This window comes from Humulus lupulus, chromosome 8, assembly GCF_963169125.1.
Source record: "Humulus lupulus chromosome 8, drHumLupu1.1, whole genome shotgun sequence".
Taxonomy (NCBI): Eukaryota; Viridiplantae; Streptophyta; class Magnoliopsida; order Rosales; family Cannabaceae; genus Humulus; species Humulus lupulus.
Genome location: NC_084800.1, coordinates 63,582,546 through 63,605,054, shown reverse-complemented (window position 1 = coordinate 63,605,054; position 22,509 = coordinate 63,582,546). Strand labels below are relative to the sequence as shown.

At 37.7% G+C, this 22,509-nt stretch overlaps 1 protein-coding gene across 1 annotated transcript; it reads left to right on the top strand.

Moving 5' to 3' along the window:
- Nucleotides 1-1,426: 1,426 nt before the first annotated feature.
- LOC133797529 (NADPH HC-toxin reductase 1-like) lies at nucleotides 1,427-8,025 on the top strand. Its single transcript, XM_062235455.1, has 5 exons — nucleotides 1,427-1,631; nucleotides 1,723-1,892; nucleotides 4,852-5,064; nucleotides 6,717-7,102; nucleotides 7,720-8,025. The coding sequence occupies exons 1-5, from the start codon at nucleotides 1,496-1,498 to the stop codon at nucleotides 7,859-7,861; spliced, it is 1,047 nt and encodes a 348-aa protein (XP_062091439.1). The 5' UTR covers nucleotides 1,427-1,495; the 3' UTR covers nucleotides 7,862-8,025.
- Nucleotides 8,026-22,509: the final 14,484 nt, after the last annotated feature.

The window sequence follows — 22,509 nt, the reverse complement described above, 5'->3', positions numbered from 1 at the left end:
TCTAAGGTAACAAATATCAACATTGTAAAGATAATGACATCTCTCATAGGTGAACCAGAATTTGGAAAGGAATTGAGTGGTTGTATCTAAAAGAACAAAAATATCATGCACCTAGTATCCCCTTATGAGTAGGTGACCCAAGCAAATCTGGGGCAGGCTTTTTCTTTTAAGTTTTTTTTCCTTTCAAATTTTAATATTAATATAACTTGATGCATATTTTTTCCACTAGGAATTTGATGCATATTTTAGGTTAGATATATATATATTTTTTCTATATCTAAAGTATTACTTGTAAAACTTAGATGGACTTACAAGGAATATGTCATTTTTCAGCTAATTATTTTTCTATGAATAGTAAATTTTTCATCTAACACTAACAATGAGAATTTTAAAACAGAGATAAGCAATCTATTATAATTTAATCATCTTGTTTATCGTTTTGTTGTATTCCATTTCCTTTCTTATTTTGTCTTTCTCTTATTATTATTTTTATTATATTTACCACACATTTATATGTGGTTTTACACGAGTCATTTATTAGTATACATTAATCTTTTATAAAATATAATATATACATATAGATAATGATACACACAAGATAAGGCCTCTTATGTTCGGAGACTTTAGGCATAGGGATGGCAAAAAAACCCGGCGAATCGGGGCGGGTCGGAGCCCCGACCCGATGGGGCGCCCCTGATTCGAATATAATCGGGGCAAAAACGGGGTGGGTCGAGATCCGACCCGACCCGCTAGCAATTGAAGCGGGTTGGATCACGACCCGACCCAGTTGTTGTTGTTGTTTTTTTTTTTTGTAATAAAGATTCTTTTAAAAAAAAACTAATTACTACTACTATTTAGGGTGATCCACGATCCAAATATATATATAAATATATAAATAAGACAAAGTATATTTAAGAGAGATAGATGAGAAAATTGATGTTTTGCTTTGAAGTATATTAATTTATTTTTTGTGTTTCAGTATGCAAGACCATTTATAAAAAAAATTTAGGCAACTCATTTATGTCTAGTATGAGATATTTTTTTGTCATTTACTTTTATATTGTAACATATTTTAAAAAATTAATTTTTCTTTAATTAAATAAAAAGAAAAAAAATATTTATTAGATCGGATCTGACCCGCTCTATCACATCCGGAACGGATGTAAGCCGACCCGCGTGAAATGTCTTTAACGGGACGGATTGGCCCCGCACCCATTTACATCCCTATTTAGGCCCATTTACATCCCTATTTAGGAAACCACTCACCTGCCTAGTTGAGGCCCGCACTACCTTTTAGTCAACGCGTGAAATGATTTTTACAACTCATTTTAGCTTGCCATGCCACGTGGCTCTCTTTCGTCCATACTATCTTTGCCATAACCAAAATGGTGAGTACTATATCTATATGAATGTTATCATCTCCAACACTCAAGCTTCTTATTTTTCACAGAAAAAGAGTGTTAGTACTGTGGAGAAATTTAAGATATAGTTCGTAATGGAAGGATTAAATTTAAAGGAGAAGAGTGAGTGCAGAGTATGCGTTACAGGAGGATCAGGCTATATTGGCTCTTGGCTTGTCAAGAAACTTTTAGAGAAGGGTTACACAGTTCATGCAACTCTAAGGAACTTGGGTACATAGTATACATACTATATCTATATTTACATATACATATATATATATATATATATAATATTTGTATGTGATGTGGTGAACCGGTACAGATGATGAATCCAAGGTAGGGCTTCTAAAGGGGTTTCCAGGGGCAGAGGCAAGACTGTTGTTGTTCAAAGCTGACATATACAAACCAGATGAGTTTGACAGTGCCATTCATGGTTGTACATACGTCTTCCATGTGGCCACTCTCTTTCATCAACCCCATGATAATGAAGCGGTTAACTTTCCTTATCCCCTCTATAAATAAATATACGAAATTAAATACCTTTTTCTTTTCTTTTTCATTTGTTTTTGTTAAATACCCTCTCTGTTTGATTAAATCTATCAAAATTAACCATTTAACTTATTTTGTTTAATCTTTTTTTATAAATAAGACATTTTACACTTATTTTATTATAATTAATAAATTTTTTAATTATTTTGAATTTAATATATATATTTGTTAAAATCTCACATCTCTTATCTCTTCTATATAAAAAATGTGTAGATAACATAAATTCTTGATTAAATATTTTTTTTAAAATTTTTTACGTTAACTTTAACTGAATATTCTTATAATTAACATAATATTTTTTATATTTATCGATAGATTATAAATATAACTTAAATTTAAATAAAATTAAACAAATTAAAATAGGATTTTTTTAGATATTTTACAATAATAATTATTTAAAAATAATAAAATCATTCATTTTATAACTTAAATAAAATTTAATTAAACTTAAACTTAATATTATATTAAACATATAATATATAATCTTTTGTTGTCACTGGAAAATTCAAAAACTAAAACAAACATAAACTTAAACAAAAAAAATTAATTAATTAATTAAAATTTGATATTTTTAAGATATTTTATGATAATTTTAATAATCAGATCATATTTATTTAAAAATAATAAAAGCATACATATCATTTTTATCTTATAAATTTGTGTGATAGTGTGTTTTTTATCAAGTGATTGAAACTCTTTTTCTTTATCAAATTCACCAAAAGACATTGTGAGATACATTAGAAACTAAAAATAGTTTATGCATATGTATACTATTGTCTACATTATGACTTTTTCTATTCTTATTTTATTTCTATTATTAATTTTTTTAAAATATTATTATATTATATATATGTCATATAGTCATGTAAATATATATATTTATGTCAACGTTGTGTTTTGATATCCTATATGTAGTAATGATAAATAGTTGTATATACTATAGAATTATAATTCATTCTATTTTATATATATATATATATATATATATTTAAAAAAATAGTGAACTTGTTTTTATTAAAATTATAAACGATATTTAATGCTTTAAAACTAAACAAACGTGCATTACATATTTCTTCTACCTAATATATATATATATATACAAGAGATTATATATTATATGTTTAATGTAATATTAAATATTATACGTGTATTTTAAATTTAAGTTCCTAGCTAGTTTTTTTTTTAAAAAGTAATTTTTTTACTAATTCACATTAGATTATATTATATATTTAATATGATATTATTCTAATAAGTGAGTTTAAGTTTAATTAAATTTTATTTAAGTTATAAAATGTATGATTTTATTATTTTTAAATAATTATTGTTGCAGAATATCTAAAAAATATTCTATTTTAATTTGTTTAATCATTTATTATTTTTAAATAATTATCATTGTAAAATATCTCAAAAATATCATATTTTAATTTGTTTAATTATTTATTATTTTTAAATAATTATCATTGTAAAATATCTAAAAAAAATATCCTATCTTAATTTTTTTAATTATTTATTTTATTTTATTTAAGTTTAAGAGATGTTTACAAACTACCGTTAAATATAAGAATATTCTGTTAGATATAAGAATATTCCATTAAAGTTAATATTAAAAAAATAAAAAATCGTTAAAAACAAGAATTTCCGTTATCTACACACTTTTATATATAATAGATATATATATATATATATATGACACTTTCATCAAATTTATTTATGTATTATTATTATATTTTTAATTTTTAACACTATAATACATCATATTAACCTTAATAAAATAAAATAACGCCTTATTTTTTATAAAACATTCACTCTTGTTTTCTTATAAAATTTTCATTATTTTCAAAACAATATTATTTTTAATATTATATATGACACTTCATAAAAAAATTTATTTTATCATTTTTTTATATTTATAATTTAAAAAATGTAAAATTTAATAAACTAATCAAGTAATATTTTTTTAAATAACTAATTAATTAAGTTATATTAATTGTGATCAAATAAGGTAAAATGTTTTCAAAATTAAAAAAAATCATATTAATATCATTTTGCTTGTAGTTTTGAAAATAAAATATAAAATCAATCAATTAAAAAAATTATATTAAAATAAATTGAAAAATTAGATGCAAGGATAATTGTTGTATACTTTATAAAGCACAAAATTATAATTGAAAATTTTGAAAATAGAGAACCATATTTAGCAAAAAATACATTGGATAAAAATGATATTTTCCCAAGTTTATATAATTTATCATTAACTTTACTTAGTTTTTACCCTTCATCACACATATACATTTATATACTAGACACAACAACATGCAATATGGATGTTTCCTTAGTTTTATTAATAGAGTTTATTAATTGTTTTTATTAAATTTATATTAATGTCATATAAATTTTGAAATAAATATTTTATTTTAATTAAATAGTTTATTTATTTTTGTTTAAATTTATGTTTGTTCTAGTTTTTGAATTTGAAAGTGACAACAAGAGATTATATATTATATGTTTAATATAATATTAAATATTATACGTAGATTTTAAATTTAAGTTTCTTGCTAATTTTTTTTAAAAATAATTTGTTGCTGATTCACAATAGATTATATTATATGTTTAATATGATATTATTCTAATAAGTGAGTTTAAGTTTAATCAAATTTTATTTAAGTTATAAAACATATGATTTTATTGTTTTTAAATCATTATCATTGTAAAATATCTCAAAAATATCCAATTTTAATTTGTTTAATTATTTATTTTATTTTATTTAAGTTTAAGTGTTTACAAACTACCGTTAAATATAAGAATATTCTGTTAAAGTTAACATTAAAAAATAAAAATTGTTATAATCAAGAATTTTCGTTATCTAGACCTTATTATATAGAATATATTTTATGGGGATCAGTACAAGAAGACGGTTGAGGCTGCTGTAGCTGGGACAAGAAGCATAGCAATGAGTTGTTCAAGATCAGGAAGCGTGAGGCGACTCATCTACACTGCCTCCGTCGTCTCTGCATCTCCGATCAAGGAAGACAAGAGCGGTTTTAAGGACTTTATGGATGAATCGTGTTGGACACCTTTGGATTGGGTTCCACCTTATAGTAACTATTTTTTTAAGGTAATAGTAATATTTTACAAAATTATTATAAAGATATACCAACACTCACTAACCTAATTCCAAATTAACTTTGAAAAGTGTTACTTTTCTAATACATATTTATTTTTGGGGCCCTAGGATGGGGGACGCCTATGTCTAGAATTGACCTTAATTAAAGTAGTGTGTTGAGGTGAATTAATAATAAATGAGCAACGATCTTAATAACTTTTAGATGTATTTAGAACTAGAACCATCTAACCTAGCTAGATGCTTTTTAGGCTTTATTATTGGTGTTGTCTTGTGGGTTAGCCTATGTTTGGAAAAGGGGAGAGGAAATAAAATTTTGGAGAGAAAACTAAAGAAAAAGGAACAAAAGAAATGCATGATTGATAAGAAAAAAAAAAGAAAGAAAGACGAGAAATGAAAAATGAGTGAAAAAAAATTATGTAGGTCCCACCAAATATTTTAGAGAGAAAGTGGGCATAACATTAAACTACTAATATAAGGATATGACTTTGCTCCATAAGGATGCATTGTATTTATCCACAGACCTTCTTGATTAAATAAGTACATCAAACCAAGTTCAGAATATATAAAATGTTAGGGAACGTTTATGGTACCATACACTTTTTGTGCAGTACTACATTGAATTATGTATTTTTACACTTGAGGATAAGTTATGATTACATGTTTATACATCACAGTATTTATTGTAGTTACCACATAATTTTTATACATATTTTGAGAAATTTTAATAATTTAAAGTACCAAAAATAAGAATCGAAATTTCCAGTACCACCAAATGCGTAATATTATGTTCTTGACATTCTAAATTATTTAGAATTTTTTTTAAAAGTGTGAGAGTGTTGCTCTAACTATAATAAAAATAGTCATATAAAAAAATTAGGGTCATAACATGTCCACGTATGTGAATTGGAACGTAACATACGGTATTGGTTCAACATCGTAGTCGTTCTCTAAATTTTAATTGGAAGTTTACAAAAATACCTAAGATTTAAAAAAAATACTAAAAATACAGAATTTGGAAAAATTCCAAAAATACGGAGGGACATAACCATAAATACTGAGCATTTATATTTTAAACAAAGTTTACAAATTTATACAATACAATTTTTTTTTGTAACCAAAATTTACAAATTTGTAATTAAAGAATACAAATTTATAACCATATGTTGCAATTTTGTAAATAATATTTACAAACTAAATAAAAAATTGTAATTATTAAGCAGAAATAGAATTGTTATCTGTAGTTTTATAATTTTTGTAAAATTATGTATTTTTCAAATTCTTTTAAAATTTAAAGTGATATATGCAATTTTTTCAATTTTAACCTAAGTACATAAAACAAAGTTTGCAGTACATAAGAAGATGCATTTCGTTTTTACAAAATTGAACATAATTCAAAGCCTACTAATATATCCTTACTCATTTAATTTTAAAATAGCAATAAATTTGTATAATAATAATCTAATTTTATTTCCCTCCTTTCTACTGTGGAACTTTTACGATAATTCCTGATTTTTTTTAAATAATAATGAAAGTATATCGATCGAGTCTAATGTGAAGTGTAAAGTTTGCATGCATACAGTTTGAGGGCCTATATAATTAAATTCAATAAGCAATATTAATTATTGTCCTTAACACATATACAGGCCTATCAAGATTCAAAAACATTAGCAGAGAAAGAAATTCTGAGCTTGGGGAAGGAAAATGCAGGAGGTTCAATGGAGGTTGTGACACTTGCATGTGGCCTTGTGGGAGGAGATACAGTCAAGTGGTTCACAGCCGATTCTACAAAAGTAATAGTTTCTCAGCTCACAAACAATCAAGCTTATAACAATTCGCTCAACTACTTAGAAGCATTGATTGGGAAAATACCGATTGTACACATTGATGATGTTTGCGAAGCTCATATATTTTGCATGGAAAACTCTTCCATCCATGGCAGAGTCTTGTGTGCCAGCTCCTTAATCTCATCTTCAGAAATTGCCACATATTATAATGCCCAACATTATCCTCACTTTCACGTGAAGCAGCAGTAAGTACTTATTCATTGGAAAATTTGGGTATTTATGCGTATTATAAGTGTATATATAAAAAAAAATATCATTATTTAATATTATTTTAAAATAATGCTAGTATTTGTTTGGTTTTAAAAAATATTCTTATTATTTTTTTAGTTTTCATCTATTTTTTCTCTCGGGTCACTTTTATTCTTTAAACACCATTCATCCATCCCTTATCAATTAAAACACTAATTTATGCATTTCGAATAGATCTGTGCATGATTTTTTAGTTTTTTTTTGTAATTTTTTCACAATTTTTTAGATCTGAAATGTAAAAATTTACAGAAAACTCAATAAACCTCGATAGGTGCATATAAATGTATTTTTGAAAACTAAACAAATACTAGCATTAATTTTATAATGATATTCTTTTGTTATATGCACCTAGGTTAGGTTATGCATAGATACTCAAATTTCCCTATTCATTTTCCTTTGACTTAGATTTCTTCCAATCAGATTTGGACACGTCATAACTTTAGAATAAAAGTATCAAAAGTCTATTATATTATTTTTATATAATTATACAAAAATTATTAAGGCCGTTTTAGTTCATGTAAAGTAGTGTTCTAAGTGGAATGAACGGTTTCAGGTACTTGGAAGGGCCGAGTAGAAAAATCGAGTGGGCCTCGCGTAAGCTGACTGACATGGGTTTTGTATACAAATATGATACCAAGATGATATTGGATGACTCAGTAAGCTGTGCAAAGAGGTTTGGTGATCTCCAACAATAATAAATCGTATTTTTATCTCAACAATAATACAAGTGATTGTATAATGATATTGTATCTTTATATGTAATAATGATAATAGTGATAATAATGTAATAAGTGATTGTAATACGAGGAAAACCATATAACCCTTATGCAAATGTAATGGTAATATCTTTTCGTAAGTATATGCTTGTATGCTTTATTGTATTATTGCTTGGATTATCATAATGATAAATTAAATACTATCTTATGTTCCACATTAAATCAATAGTATATTAATTTTAGAATATATAATTATTTATATATTAAAATTAAGGTTTTAGTTTATTTTCAACTAATTTAATTATTATTAATAGGGGTTTATTAAAACATATAATTTTTTTGGTGTTTTTATTTTTACTTTTTTACATTTTTTTTTTCAAAAATACCATCTTAAGTTTTCAAAAATACATTTTTAAAGTTTTATATTTACAAAAATACGGTGTTAATGAAACAACTAAAAAACAACAATAATACAAAAACTAAACATTAATCCTTTGCATACTAGACACATTTAAAAACAACCAAAAAAACAACAACTATAATCAACCCATTGCATACTAACAAGTTCTTTTAAAAAAAAATCAAAATATATCTAAAACAACTAAACAACAATTAGACATCAACTATATATAAACTTAAAACAACTAAAAACCAATGTGAAAACAACCATACATAAATCTAAAACAACACAAAAATAACATGAAAAACAACTATACATAAATCTAAACAACTAAAAAATAACACAAAAACAACCCAACATATATTAAATATAAACTAGAATTATAAGTATACTTAAAAAACTGAAATTAATTTAATGACAAATATACTAAAAACTAAAACAAAAAACAAGGGTTGATAAACATATACCTATGTAAATACATAAATCATATCTCACTTTATTTCTGTTATACCCAGATTTCGAGCCATGTTAAATGTGACCTCGAAAGCTGGATTCACAGCGAATGAACTCGTAAAGTCTGAAGTATGTTTCAAGACTAGACATCGAGCCTGCAAAGTTGAGACGACTTCGAATATATTGGCCTCGAAATCCACACGATCTCGAAGGGGAGCTCCCGAGATGGTTCTACCCTTAGGGATGACCTCGGATCAGGGGTTCCGAGCCTGACGCGAGTACGATCTCGAAAGCCATGTGACCTCGGGAGATGTCATTAGCTCGAAAGTTGATGTAAGACCTGGGAGAATAAGGCTTTGGAGATATATGATAATAATCTTGAACATCTACAAGTGTTGTCCATAAGAGACGTGGTCTACATTTATTACGGTAAATCCCCTAAAATCATGGGATATTATTTGATTAGTTATACGCCCCCTGGTTTTCAGGGGACGTTTCCTTTTATATCGGATTACAGGCGTTTAAAGCCATTTAATTTATTTGCACAAAAAGAGTAACTACCCGAAGTATGTGGGATAGTATTCTGCAATCTTCTCTATAAATAGAGAGATCATGCACCATTGTAAATGACCGAATTTCTGAACCTTGAGAGAAAACTCTGAAGAATTCACCCTTGGAAGAATTTTCAGAGATCATCTTGAGCTTAATAAAAAAGACTCGTGGACTAGGCAGATTTAACTGCTGAACCACGTAAAAATCGTGTTTTGTATTATCATATTTATATTGGCCATTACTGTTCATTGTTTACGTGCTCTTCTTTCACTGTTGACGAAAAACGGCGTCAACAGTTTGGTGCTTTCATTGAGAGCCTTAAGCATTCATCCCTGAGTAAGTCATGGCCACTAATAATCAGAACACACTTGAAGAAAATTACCCAACACGTCCTGGGAAACAGCCAATGGAAAACCCAGATGTCGAAGAAAGAAGTGGATCTTCCGATTCCCGGGGACCACCTACTCCACAAAGGGATGAGGATATGTATTACAATCCTGAGTGGTATGTTCCCATTGTGGAACTAGAAAACCGGCAACTAAAGCAGTAGTTGGCAGAGGCCAACAAACGGAATGAGGAGTTGACAAGGATAGCCGCAGAGGCGCAGGTGGCTCAGCCCCCGCCTCCGCGCGAAAACCAAGTCCCTCCTCCGAGGGACGTACACGTTCCTCCCCGTAGACCCCGTGGGCGTCCACGAAAAGATGCTACCACAAGGAGGCCGGCTCAACCTCCGACACCAGCAGAGCCATCTGCTCCACCTAGGCCCCAGAGGAGTACTCGAGCTCGGGCCCCGGCTAACCCGCCTGCGGAGGTACCTGCAGGAACTGAGAACAACCAAACCCCTGCAGAGGCTCGGACTCAGATACCTGGGAGTGCACCGCATGCAACCAACCCATCTCGAGCAAACTCCGGACCATCTAGGCCGAGAAATGGGTGGCAGCCACCGTCGCCCATACGGTTTCCTCCATCACCTATAAGATATCCTTCGCCTCCCCGCAGGAATGCTCAACCCGTTCGAGATCAGGGCGAAGAGCGTACGGGAGGAAGACAAGGAAACGGGGAGGCTTTCCAGGAGCGGAGAGGCGCCCCATCTGAAAAGAGTCAAACATCTCGGTCTCGCACGGCGGAGACGAGGCGACACGGAAAGAATCCATCACGAAATAACCATGCGACGAGTTCTACCAGTGATGATTTTGGAGATACCAGGTCGGTCAGCAAGCATGACCGAGGTCGTAAGAATACTGGAAACCGCAGAAATCGTCCCGACCTGCGATAGCACCTGAATCAAAGTCGGGGTAATGACGACCTGAGGGATCGCTTGAATAGGCATAGAGATCCCTTGCGGAGACGCAAGCCTGGAATCATGATCGATGACAAATGATTCCAGACAGTACCCCTTGCGGACCCAGTCCAAGAAAGAATCGACCAGCTTGAAAAGGCTTTTAGGCTTTTGAAAAACGAGCAAAGGAATGATCGATATGAAGACTCTGACGAGGAGCTCGAACCATTTGCTCTCCATATTTCCAATACTCCATTTCCTCAAGGGTTTCGGATCCCTCATGTCCCGACGTTTGAAGGAAAGACCGACCCGTGTAGTCATCTGAGCACGTTCAACACCATAATGAGAGCCAGTAACATGGGTTACGAGCTCAGATGCATGTTGTTTCCAGCATCGTTGACAGGACCTGCCAAAAGCTGGTTCGAAAAATATAAGAGACACTCAATAACTTCTTGGGAGCAGTTGTCTAAAGACTTAAAGAAGCAGTTCATAGCAATAATGGGGGTCAGACCAGAGGCATCCACCTTAACTAACGTTCGACAACAGCCGGGCGAAACACTAAAAAGTTACTTAACAAGGTTTAATCTGGAAGTTGCCCAAGCTCGGGACGTGGATGACAGTGGGCACCTAATGGCTGTCCGAGCTGGCGTAATGCTGGGAAGCGCCCTTTGGGACGACATGCAAAGAAAACTAGTAAGGTCCATAACCGAGTTTAACAGACGAGCGCAGAGGTTTGTCAATGTAGAGGAAGCGAGATCGACACTTATTGCGACTTCCCAGCCCGAAACTACAACGATAAACGTCAACTCTGCCTCAACCTCGGCGGACCCAGCAGCTCCAAAGCCTATCGCGAAAAACCCTTCCAAGAGGAAAAAGAACGAAGGGAGTAACCCCGAAGCCGAGGGAGGAAAGAAAAAGAAGGGGGAGAGATATTTCTCCGTGTATAGAGTATACACCGAGCTCAATGAGTCTCGGGAGAACATATACCTGGCTAATGAAAACCAGGTCCCCTTTAGGCGTCCGGACCCGATGAGAAATCAAAAATCCAAGAGGGACTCCAGTAAGTATTGCCGATTTCACAGAGACACCGGGCATACAACTGATGAATGTCGACAACTGAAGGACGAGATCGAAGGATTGATCTCGAGAGGTTACTTTCAGCAATATGTCAAAAACTAGAGTACTAGTCAGGCGGCCGCGAGCCAGAGAGCAGCCGCGCCTCCGACGGCACAAAACAATAATTCTCGAGCTCGGGAAGAAGACAGGCCCCCGCCGATAGATGGAGAGGATGTAATAACCATCTCGGGAGGGCCTCATCTCGCAGGAATAGGCAGCAATGCCCAAAAGAGATACGTTAACGAGCTGAAAACTGGGGATGGGTCTCCTTATGAACCCGAACCTAGGGCTCCAAAAAGCCAGAAGATTGAAACACAACCAATAACCTTCACTGAGGAAGACGCGTCCCATGTCCAGTTTCCTCACCATGACCCACTGGTCATCACCCTCCAGCTGGCCAATAAAAGGGTCCACCGAGTTCTCATAGACAATGGGAGCTCAGTCAACATTCTCTACAAAGCTACCCTCGAAAAGATGGGACTCTCCCTTCGCGACCTGAAAGCGTGTGCAACTACTTTGTACGAATTTTCAGGAGAAGGGACCGCCTGCATGGGATCCATCGAGCTCCCTGTGACCTTGGGAGACTACCCAGTCTCGGCAACCAAGATGATGGAGTTTGTGGTAGTAGACTTACCATCAGCCTACAATGTGCTGCTCGGGAGACCCGCCCTGGTCGGGCTGGGGGCAGTTTCATCAGTAAGGCATCTAGCCCTTAAGTTCCCGACCCCTAGCGGAGTCGGAACATTGAAGGGAGACCAATTAGCAGGGAGGGAATGCTATAGCATCTCCTTGAGAGGAAAGAAACAGACGCGCGCACAAGCACTCGCCATCATTCAAAACAAAGACGGAACGATCTTAGAGATTGACGGAGAGATTGATCCAAGGATTGAGGAGAAATTTGACCTCGAACCTTTAGAGGAGCTCGAAGAAATTCAGCTCGAGGAAACCGATCCCTCGAAAAAGGTGAAGATCGGAAAACACCTCCAAGATGAGACAAAATAGCAATTAATTTGCTTTTTGAAGAAAAACCAGGATGTCTTCGCGTGGTCGCACTCGGACATGGTGGGAATAAGTCCGAATATAGCAAGCCACGCACTGAATATAGACAAAAGCTTCCCCCCGAAGCAACAAAAACGAAGACAGCTGGACGAAGATAGAAAGAAAGCACTAAAGGAGGAGGTTGACAGGTTAAAGGCAAACCAATTTATTAGGGATGCCTTTTACCCTGACTGGGTATCCAATCCGGTGTTGGTCCCAAAGCCCAATGGGACGTGGCGAACCTGTATTGACTACTCAGATCTCAACAAAGCTTGCCCGAAAGACTGTTTTCCGTTGCCAAGGATTGACCAGCTCGTGGATGCCACGGCGGGGCATGGCCTGATGTCCTTCATCGATGCTTATTCTGGATATAACCAGATTCCCATGCATGCCCCCGACCAAGAACATACGAGCTTCATCACGGATAAGAGCCTATACTGCTATAATGTCATGCCTTTCGGGCTCAAGAATGCTAGGGCCACATACCAGCGGCTTGTGAACATGATGTTTTCAGAACAAATAGGGAACAACATGGAGGTTTATGTTGATGACATGCTTGTCAAGTCTCAACTCAACAAGAACCATGTTGATGACCTCGAAGAGTGCTTCGGCGTGCTCCAGAAATACAACATGAAGCTAAATCCTCAGAAGTGCACTTTTGGGGTGTCTTCAAGAAAATTTCTGGGCTTTATCGTGAACTCTCGTGGAATCGAGGCCAACCTCGACAAGATCAAGGCCCTGATTGACATGCCCTCACCTCGAAGGCATAAAGATGTCCAAAGTTTGACTGGCAGGATGGCAGCCTTAAGCAGATTCATCTCGAAATCTACAGACCGTGGTCTCCCATTTTTCAACTTATTGAGAGGAGGTAAGAAGTTTGAATGGACGGAGGAATGCGAGTTGACCTTTTAGGAGCTCAAAAAGCACTTTGCGGAACCACCCATCTTGTCAAAACCTGAGACGGGAGAAGTACTGTACCTATACCTTTCGACCACCGAACATGCAATAAGCGCAGTGCTCATTCGAGAAGAAGAGAAGGTGCAAAGACCCGTTTATTACATCAGTAAAAGATTACTGGGGGCAGAGTCAAGATATCCATTGATGGAGAAAATCGCGCTCAGTTTAATTCATTCGTCTCGAAAACTCCGCCCCTATTTTCAGGCGCATCCCATCCATGTGCTGACTGATAAACCACTTAGGCAAGTTTTGTCTAAACCAGAAGCTTCAAGTCGACTTCTTAAATGGGCTGTTGAGCTCGGAAAGTTCGAGATCACCTACCACCCGAGGACGACCATTAAGGCACAAGCGTTGGCAGACTTTATAGTGGAATGTACTGGCATAGCCGACAACGAGGTAATAACCCCGGCCCACGAGCTGTGGAAACTTTACGTCGATGGCTCATCAAATGAAAATGGAACGGGGGCAGGGGTCATTTTGGTTACCCCCGCAGGGAGCAGATTTCATTCTGCCTTAAGATTTGGCTTCGAAGCGTCGAATACGAGGCGTTACTCGCGGGACTTCGTATAGCAAAAGAGCTCAAAGCTAGGGCTATACATTGCTACAGTGACTCCCAACTCATGGTTAGTCAAATCTTGGGAGAATACCAGGCTCGTGGCACAAGAATGGCAGCTTATTTAGAGAAGGCAAAATCCGCATTAGAGTGTTTTGAATTTTATACAATCGAACAGGTTCCCCGCGAGTGGAACTCAAATGCAGATGCCTTAGCTCGGCTCGCCACATCCGCAGAAAATGAAGAACTGAACGTCGTGCCCATAGAACACCTTTCGGCACCTAGCATTAATGAGCCAGAGGAGGAAGATGTATGTATGATCGACACAGAGCCTACCTGGATGACCCCAATAGTTAAATATCTCGAGAACGGAGTCCTTCCAAGAGACAGGAACCAAGCTCGAAAGTTGATGTATCAACTTCCCCGCTACACCATTTTGGCCGGAAAGCTATACAGGAGGGGATATTCCATGCCGTTACTTAGGTGCGTAACCCCTCCCGAAGCTAAGAAGATCCTTGAAGAAATTCATGAAGGGTTTTGCGGAGATCACACCGGGGGGCATAGCCTGTCCAAGAAGATCATACGCCAAGGATATTTCTGGCCAACCATTAAAACAGATTCTTTCGAGTACGTGAAGAAATGCGACAAATGCCAGAGATTCGCCACGATACCCCGAGCTCCACCATCCGAGCTGACCATGTTGACTTCCCCATGGCCTTTCATGGTATGGGGCATCAACCTCATAGGCTCTCTCTCGACTGGCAAAGGCGGGGTAAAATATGCTGTAGTCGCCGTGGATTACTTCACAAAATGGACGGAGGCTGAACCATTGGCCACTATAACTTCAAAAAAGATCCTTGATTTCGTAGTAAAAAGCATCGTGTGCCGATATGGGGTGCCAAGGAAGATCGTATCCGACAACGGAACCCAGTTCGATTGCGACTTGTTCACCAACTTTTGTGAAAAGAACGACATAATAAAGAGTTTTTCGTCAGTAGCTCACCCTCAAGCGAATGGCCAGGTCGAAGCTGTGAACAAAACTCTCAAAAGTTCCCTGAAGAAAAAGTTGGAGGAGGCGAAGGGACGGTGGCCCGAAGAATTGCCTCAAGTCCTATGGGGATATAGGACCACAGCTCGAACGTCAACAGGACATACCCCATTCTCTCTAGCATACGGTTGCGAGGCAATGTTGCCCATTGAGGTCGAAATCCCAACGATCCGAACTCAGATGTACGATCAAAGTTCAAACCACACTCATCTCAAGGAAACCTTAGACTTGATTGAAGAAAAGAGGGAAGAGGCTCAGCTGAGAAACGCTGCTTACCAGCAACGAACTACCAGGTATTTCAACAAGAGGGTTCGAGATCGAAAGTTCGGAATGGGAGATCTGGTGTTGAGACGCGTATTTTTGGCAACACGAAATCCAGCAGCTGGAGTGCTCGGGTCGAATTGGGAAGGACCGTACCAGATAGAATCAGTCATCGGTCCCGGTGTGTACAAACTTGCGAGATTAGACGGGAGCCTGGTACCGCGAGCATGGAATGGCGAACACCTTAGACCTTACTATCAGTAGTGTAGGAAAAGTGTTGCCTGTAACCATGACTTTCTATTTGTATTAGTTTGTTGCTTTTGAATTCCATCAAATAAAGATTTATTTAGTTCAATACATTATCCCTTTTATTTTTGCAATCTCTCTTAATTTAATAACCTATGGTCACACTCATAGGATATTAAGGGGGCATCATCGGTATATATACCACTGATTTAAAAATAAAAATAAAGTATTTGGATGTAACCAGATACGCGAGCTTAGATAGTTTGGACGCAACCGAACTATCAAAAAACATAAGTATTTGGATTTAACCAGATACGCGAGCTTAGATAGTTTGGACGCAACCGAACTATCAAAAAATAATAACGTTTGGATTTAACCAGATGTGCAAACTTAATAGGTTTGGAGCAAACTAGCCAAAAAACTAATCGACGATAAGTAGGAACCTAAACCTACTCCGAGATAAGTCGAGATCGAGGCTGGAATATCTTAAAGAAAAATAGTTTCGAACTCATAACTTCGGAGTAAAAACCGAGGACGAGTAAAAAGTAACTAAGCAAAAAGATATAACTAAACCATTCACATCACATACCATATAAGTACTTTCGGGTTCGTGGTTAAAGTAATATCCGACCTTGATAAATAACGAGATTGGAAGCGGATAATTCGAGCAAACGATGCATGAATGCATCGAGTCTCGAGCCTAAATCCACACTATGTTTGTATGAATAAATAAACATAAAAAACTCATTCATATAAAATATGCAAAATATTTCGAGCCAAGAAATGTAAAGCATATATAAGTTTATAAAAAAAAAATTTGTATCAGCCCTACGGGCATAAATAAAAGTTACAAACAATAGAGGGACACAGCCCCGAGGTAGGAATCAAGAAGGAACAGTTCCCTTGGCTTTTCCGACGTCAATGACACTAGACCCCCTAGGACGAATAGCATGACTATCCTTCTGAGCAGCCTCTCGAGCAGCTTCACTCGCCTCAAGACGGGCACTCCACCGCTCTACATATTTGGCCTCGAGAGGACCCAGGAAGCTGGTATCGAGGTCGGCATTGTCAACCCAAATTTTGTACATGGCCTGGTCAACCGCCTTCTCCTTCTGCTCTTTGAACTCGTTCTGGAGGCGGGCCTTCTCGCCTTCCATAATGTCGAAAGTAGCAGCCTTCTCCTCTTCGAGCTTAGCGTTAGCCTTCTCCAGCTCGGCAAGACGAGTCTTCGCCTGTTCAAGCTCGGCCTTCGTCTTCTCCAGCTCCGCGAGACGGGTCTTCACTTTCTCAAGTTCGGTCTTCGAGTCCTTGAGTTCATCAGCCATCTTAAGCTGGAGATCCCTCGACTCTTGGGCCAGAGACATACTTGTGTGCACCTCGTTGGTCAGCTTATAATTAAGCTGTGCTGAAACAACAAGGGCCTGAAATACAAAGAACGAATTAGATCGCGAGCTGAGGCACAAACAGTTAAAAGAGAGTTGCGAAGGCTACCGCGGCGGTGAGTTCAATACTCTTATCATAAAGAGTATTACAGTCCGAGGCCTTGTGCACGAGGTCCCAATGGTCGGCACAGAAGCCAGAAAAGCTCTGACCCACTCGAGAGAGGACGTCCAAGCTAAGCACAGCCCCTTGGGTCCCAGCGGCGCTGTCAAGCACAAACTCCTCAATATGAGGTCAGGCCATCGGCAGTCGAACCTTGGTGACGGAAGGTTTCTTTGGGGGCTAGCCGACTGTTATTTGAGTGTCGGTCAGGGGAAGCGAGACGGGCGCAGTTGAACCAGACGCATCAACCTGGACAATCGGTTCCTCGGTTGTGCTCGAAGTAACCTGAGCTGTTGGGGTCTTCTCGAGGCGTCTGGGGACCTTGGATGGTCGGTCGGACCTCCGCGAGGCTCTCGGGCGTTTACTCTTCTGAGCTCCAGTTCCCTCATCACTGAAAAGCACAGTGTCGAGATCGGGATCCATGGCACCTGCACAGTTCCAATCGAAGTTAGACATAATGATAATGAGCTTGGAAAATAAAAAAGAAAAAACCAAGAAAAGAAAAGACCTAACTGGAACTCTCCCCCGAACTAGAGCTCGGGGACCATGACATTCCCCCATCTTCAGAAGAGGCGGGGGGAGTACCTTCCCTATAGGTGGACGTCAACCTCGAAAGGTCCCTATAATCGTTGGTCCCATATTGGACAGCTATCTCGTTCCACACCTCGTCTGAAGTATACATGGTGTCATACTTCCCGAGCCAACTATCAAACCTATGAACACAAGCGTCTACCCAACTCCATATGTAGAAGTGGTATCTATCATGCGGGCATGAAACTAACCTATCGGGCTTATGCTTTAGTAAGGTGGGGGACCACATTCTCGAGGTAAGAAGGGCTTTACCTTCATCCGAGTCCGAACTCGAGGCTTCGTCATTAGCCTCGTTCCCCGATGGCGGACTCCTTCTGCGAACTGGAAGTGGGGACCTCACCTCTCTCCTCAAAGGGAGGACACCTGTGGGAAAAGGCACCTGCTCCCAATGTTCATACTTTGTATTGGACCAGTCAAAGGTGGACTGACCCTCTCCCAAAAGTCCACATTTTCGGAGCTTATCCTCATGTAAAAGGTACAAGAGGGACCTCCTGCCATGAGGGAGTTGGAGCAGAGTTTCTCTATGCCCCTTCATTGCCTCGTCAGGAGTAGGACACTGAAAATTCGCTGGAAAGCAAGACACATTTCAACTAAGTACGGGCCTTACAGCTAAAATCCCGAGCACAGAGATAAAGAAAACTAGAATACTTACGAATCCGCCTGAACAAGTAGTGTCGAGATGGGGACAGGCCATCTGTCCAGAAGAAGGCTTTTTTGAAATCAGGTGGATGATTGGGGAGATCTTCAAAGACCTTCTTCTCTTTGGGATAGCTCGAAAGATAGTAAAAGCCATCTCCTCCCCGATCTCAGGAGGGGTTGCTTTTCAGAAAAAAGAGATATAAAATCTCCTGAGGTGAAGGCCCTTCCCACTCCAGCTCGTGGTATAGCGACCTTAGGGCCGACAGGACCCTATAAGAATTGGCGTTGAGCTGGAACGGGGCCAACCCAACAAAGTTCGTGAAGTCCTTGAAAAAAGACTTCAAAGGTAACAGCGCCCCCGCCTTCATGTGTTCCTGGCTCCATGCCGCGTATCTCAGCCTGTTGTCACGATCCCCGGGGGCGTAACAACTTCGTTCGTGAGCGGCTGGAGCTCGACAGTTCAGAGAACCCTACAACCTGAGGCCATGGAGGGCCAGAATGTCGGTTATCTGACTTGTCGAGGTAACCGAGCTCCGATAGTGCTCGGCCTCGAAGATTTCTTTCCTCGGCTGCGAGGAAGAAGGCTCCCCCATTAGTGAAAATTGAAGTTCTCCTGGACTATACGTGACGGTGACCTTTAATGCGGGGTCGAGAGGGATCGGCCTAGGCCCTGAGTTGGACTCTGGATAAAGGGCCTCCCGAAGAGTTCTCCTCTTCCCCTCTATGACCTCGTCTATTTGGCGGCAGTAATGAGCTCGAATATCCTCTTGCTCACGTGCAAGCTCGTACTCACGGATTCGACGTTGATTCCGAGCAAACAACGATTCCGGGCTCGGGGGTTTTTGGCGAGTAAGGGATTGCTAGCAACGACCCCCACCGTCTTTCCAGATTCTGTGACATCTAGCGAGAAAGAAAAAATGGTGAGGGCCATGCATGCAAGAATTACGAGCTTGATAGGACGAGCTCAGAGTTTAGGAACAAAACAAGCTCGATGCTAAGACCTTTATTAAAGGGTCAGAGCGTGCGTTCCACGAGAAAGGGAGGAGAGTAAACAATTTTTTTGAGAATCCCAAAAATCAGGGGAAAAAGAGTGGCGGATAACCAGAAAGGGTAACCTTGGGTATCGTGCATTTGTCAAAGCCAGGGTTTTATACCCGATATCTTGGTGTACAAGAAACGTTTTTTAAAATTTTAAAACCCAGAAAACAGAAATCTTGCTCAAACATCAAAACTGGATATGAACTAGTGATGTAAACCCAGTATGGAAACTTAAAACATAAAAGCCTATCAGACAAAAATTCCCTAATGTTTTGTACTAAGAAAATAAACTAGTACATTCAAAGACATAGCAAGAACAATATGAACAAAAACTGGGATAAGGGAAAACAAAGATTGGACACTTACACAATAATGGCGATTGCAGAGAAATTGCTGACTGAAGGAGAGGCTGCAAATATGAGCTCACGGACTCGAACAAACCGGAGGTCTTTTGTTTTCTCGGCTGGGAGAACATGCACGAGAAAGAGGTTCTCTGGGTTGGTCTCTGGTTTCGTCCCTTCCCTTTTTTGTTTCTGATGTGTGTAAAATAAGAGGAAGAAGAAGACCTTGAATATATAAAGGGAGAAAAGTGATAAAAAGGGTTAATCTGGTCCATTGGCCAGAATCCTAATGAAATCCGACGGTCAGGGGTCAATGACATGATGGAACCGAAAAGGTGGCAGACGAATGATCGTGGGCAGGTTTCCAAGGTACTCAAGTACCGTAAATGAGCAATACCCAAATGACGCGTGTCCATTTTCAAGTATATGACGGTACGGTTCCCGAAGAAAGTAGTTCAAAAGTTTCCTTCTCTTAGGATTCGAACAAATACTTTTGAGGGGGCAAAATGTTATACCCAGATTTCGAGCCATGTTAAATGTGACCTCGAAAGCTGGATTCACAGCGAATGAACTCGTAAAGTCTGAAGTATGTTTCAAGACTAGACATCGAGCCTGCATAGTTGAGATGACTTCGAATATATTGGCCTCGAAATCCACACGATCTCGAAGGGGAGCTCCCGAGATGGTTCTACCCTCAGGGATGACCTCGGATCAGGGGTTCCGAGCCTGACGCGAGTACGATCTCGAAAGCCATGTGACCTCGGGATATGTCATAAGCTCGAAAGTTGATGTAAGACCTGGGAGAATAAGGCTTTGGAGATATATGATAATAATCTTGAACATCTACAAGTGTTGTCCATAAGAGACGTGGTCTACATTTATTACGGTAAATCTCCTAAAATCATGGGATATTATTTGATTAGTTATACGCTCCCTGGTCTTCAGTGGACGTTTCCTTTTATATCGGATTACAGGCGTTTAAAGCCATTTAATTTATTTGCACAAAAAGAGTAACTACCCGAAGTATGTGGGATAGTATTCTGCAATCTTCTCTATAAATAGAGAGATCATGCACCATTGTAAATGACCGAATTTCTGAACCTTGAGAGAAAACTCTGAAGAATTCACCCTTGAAGAATTTTCAGAGATCATCTTGAGCTTAATAAAAAAGACTCGTGGACTAGGCAGATTTAACTGCTGAACCACGTAAAAATCGTGTTTTGTATTATCATATTTATATTGGCCCTTACTGTTCATTGTTTACGTGCTTTTCTTTCACTGTTGACGAAAAATGGCGTCAACAATTTCTAATACGTTTGTAATAACCAAGTGTGCAAGGTAGGAGGAAGTCCCTGCGCCAATGACCAAACTCCCTTCCAGGGGAAAACATGCGGGCTCGAGCTCGCACGTCCCTATACCTCGGCTCGAGCTCGTACTCGGGTAACAAAGCTCAAGACAAGGCCTCAATGAGCTCGACTGAAGGAGGTAAAGTTGTGCTCGACTTGTCCAAATGGTCCCCTACCTTACTTAGACAAGAGCCCACTACCATAGTTTCATTTAACAATTTTATGGTTTGGTCGGGGTAGACCTTAAGGTTCATAGGTTCGATAGCTGGTTGGGAAAATACCAAATGATGTATAGTTTAAACGAGGTTTGAGATGGAATAGCCGTACAATACGAAACCAATGACTATAGGAACCTTTCGAGGATGTCCCCTACATTTATGGAGGGGGCTACATTGGCCTCGTCAAAAGATAGGGGAATTTCTTGGTCCCCGAGCTCGAGCTCAAATGAGTCCTCCAGTTAGGTTCCTGATACTTAGTCATCTTTAATATTGAACTGTGTATAATTTTTCTTTTCTCCGCTTAACTAATCTTTTTTATTCTTTTCAGGCGAGGTGGATTCTGACTTGGAAAACATCTTGGGGATGCCTCCTAAGGTCCGAGGTAGTAAGTGGGGACGTGCCACCTTGAAGAAGGGCGACCCTCCACCGAAAGCTGCGAAGGTGGTTGAGGCACTTGGCTGGAAAATACACCATAGAAGCTTGATAATTCTAGAGAGTTATTTCCTAGAGAGATCCCTTAGTGCTTAGAGAATAGGGGGAATTAAGCTTTTGGACAAAGGTTTTGAACCTTGTTCAAGTTGGTGATCCCCATTACTCTACACTTTGGTTGTGTGAAAGTTTATTTTTTCATTGATCTTTTCATTCTAATGTTCTTCTTGTATATTATTGTATTGAGTTGGTAATCCTCTTCTTCTATTTCTATTTACATATTTATTGGTATATTTTGTTTTAGAGTTTTAGTTCTTATAATTCTCTTCTTCCCTTATTTCTATTTAATTGTATTTTGAGCAATTGAGTTGTAATATTTATTTAATTAATTACCTTGTCTATTGTATTTTTTTTGCATAGAGCTGTATTTTGGTTTTTCCACATTTCCATTGAGTATAAAAATATATTCTCTAACAATAAATGTCTTAGATTTTTGTAAAAAAAATATTTAATAAAATATGAATGATAAAAAATAATACAAATAGATTAAAATTATAAAATAATACTAAAACATATCAAA

Coding starts and splice junctions, on each gene's coding strand:
- LOC133797529 (XM_062235455.1), top strand. CDS start 1,496: ATGGAAGGATTAAATTTAAAGGAGAAGAGTGAGTGCAGAGTATGCGTT. Junction 5,065..6,716: donor ATAGTAACTATTTTTTTAAG/GTAATAGTAATA, acceptor ACACATATACAG/GCCTATCAAGATTCAAAAAC. Junction 7,103..7,719: donor CACTTTCACGTGAAGCAGCA/GTAAGTACTTAT, acceptor GAACGGTTTCAG/GTACTTGGAAGGGCCGAGTA.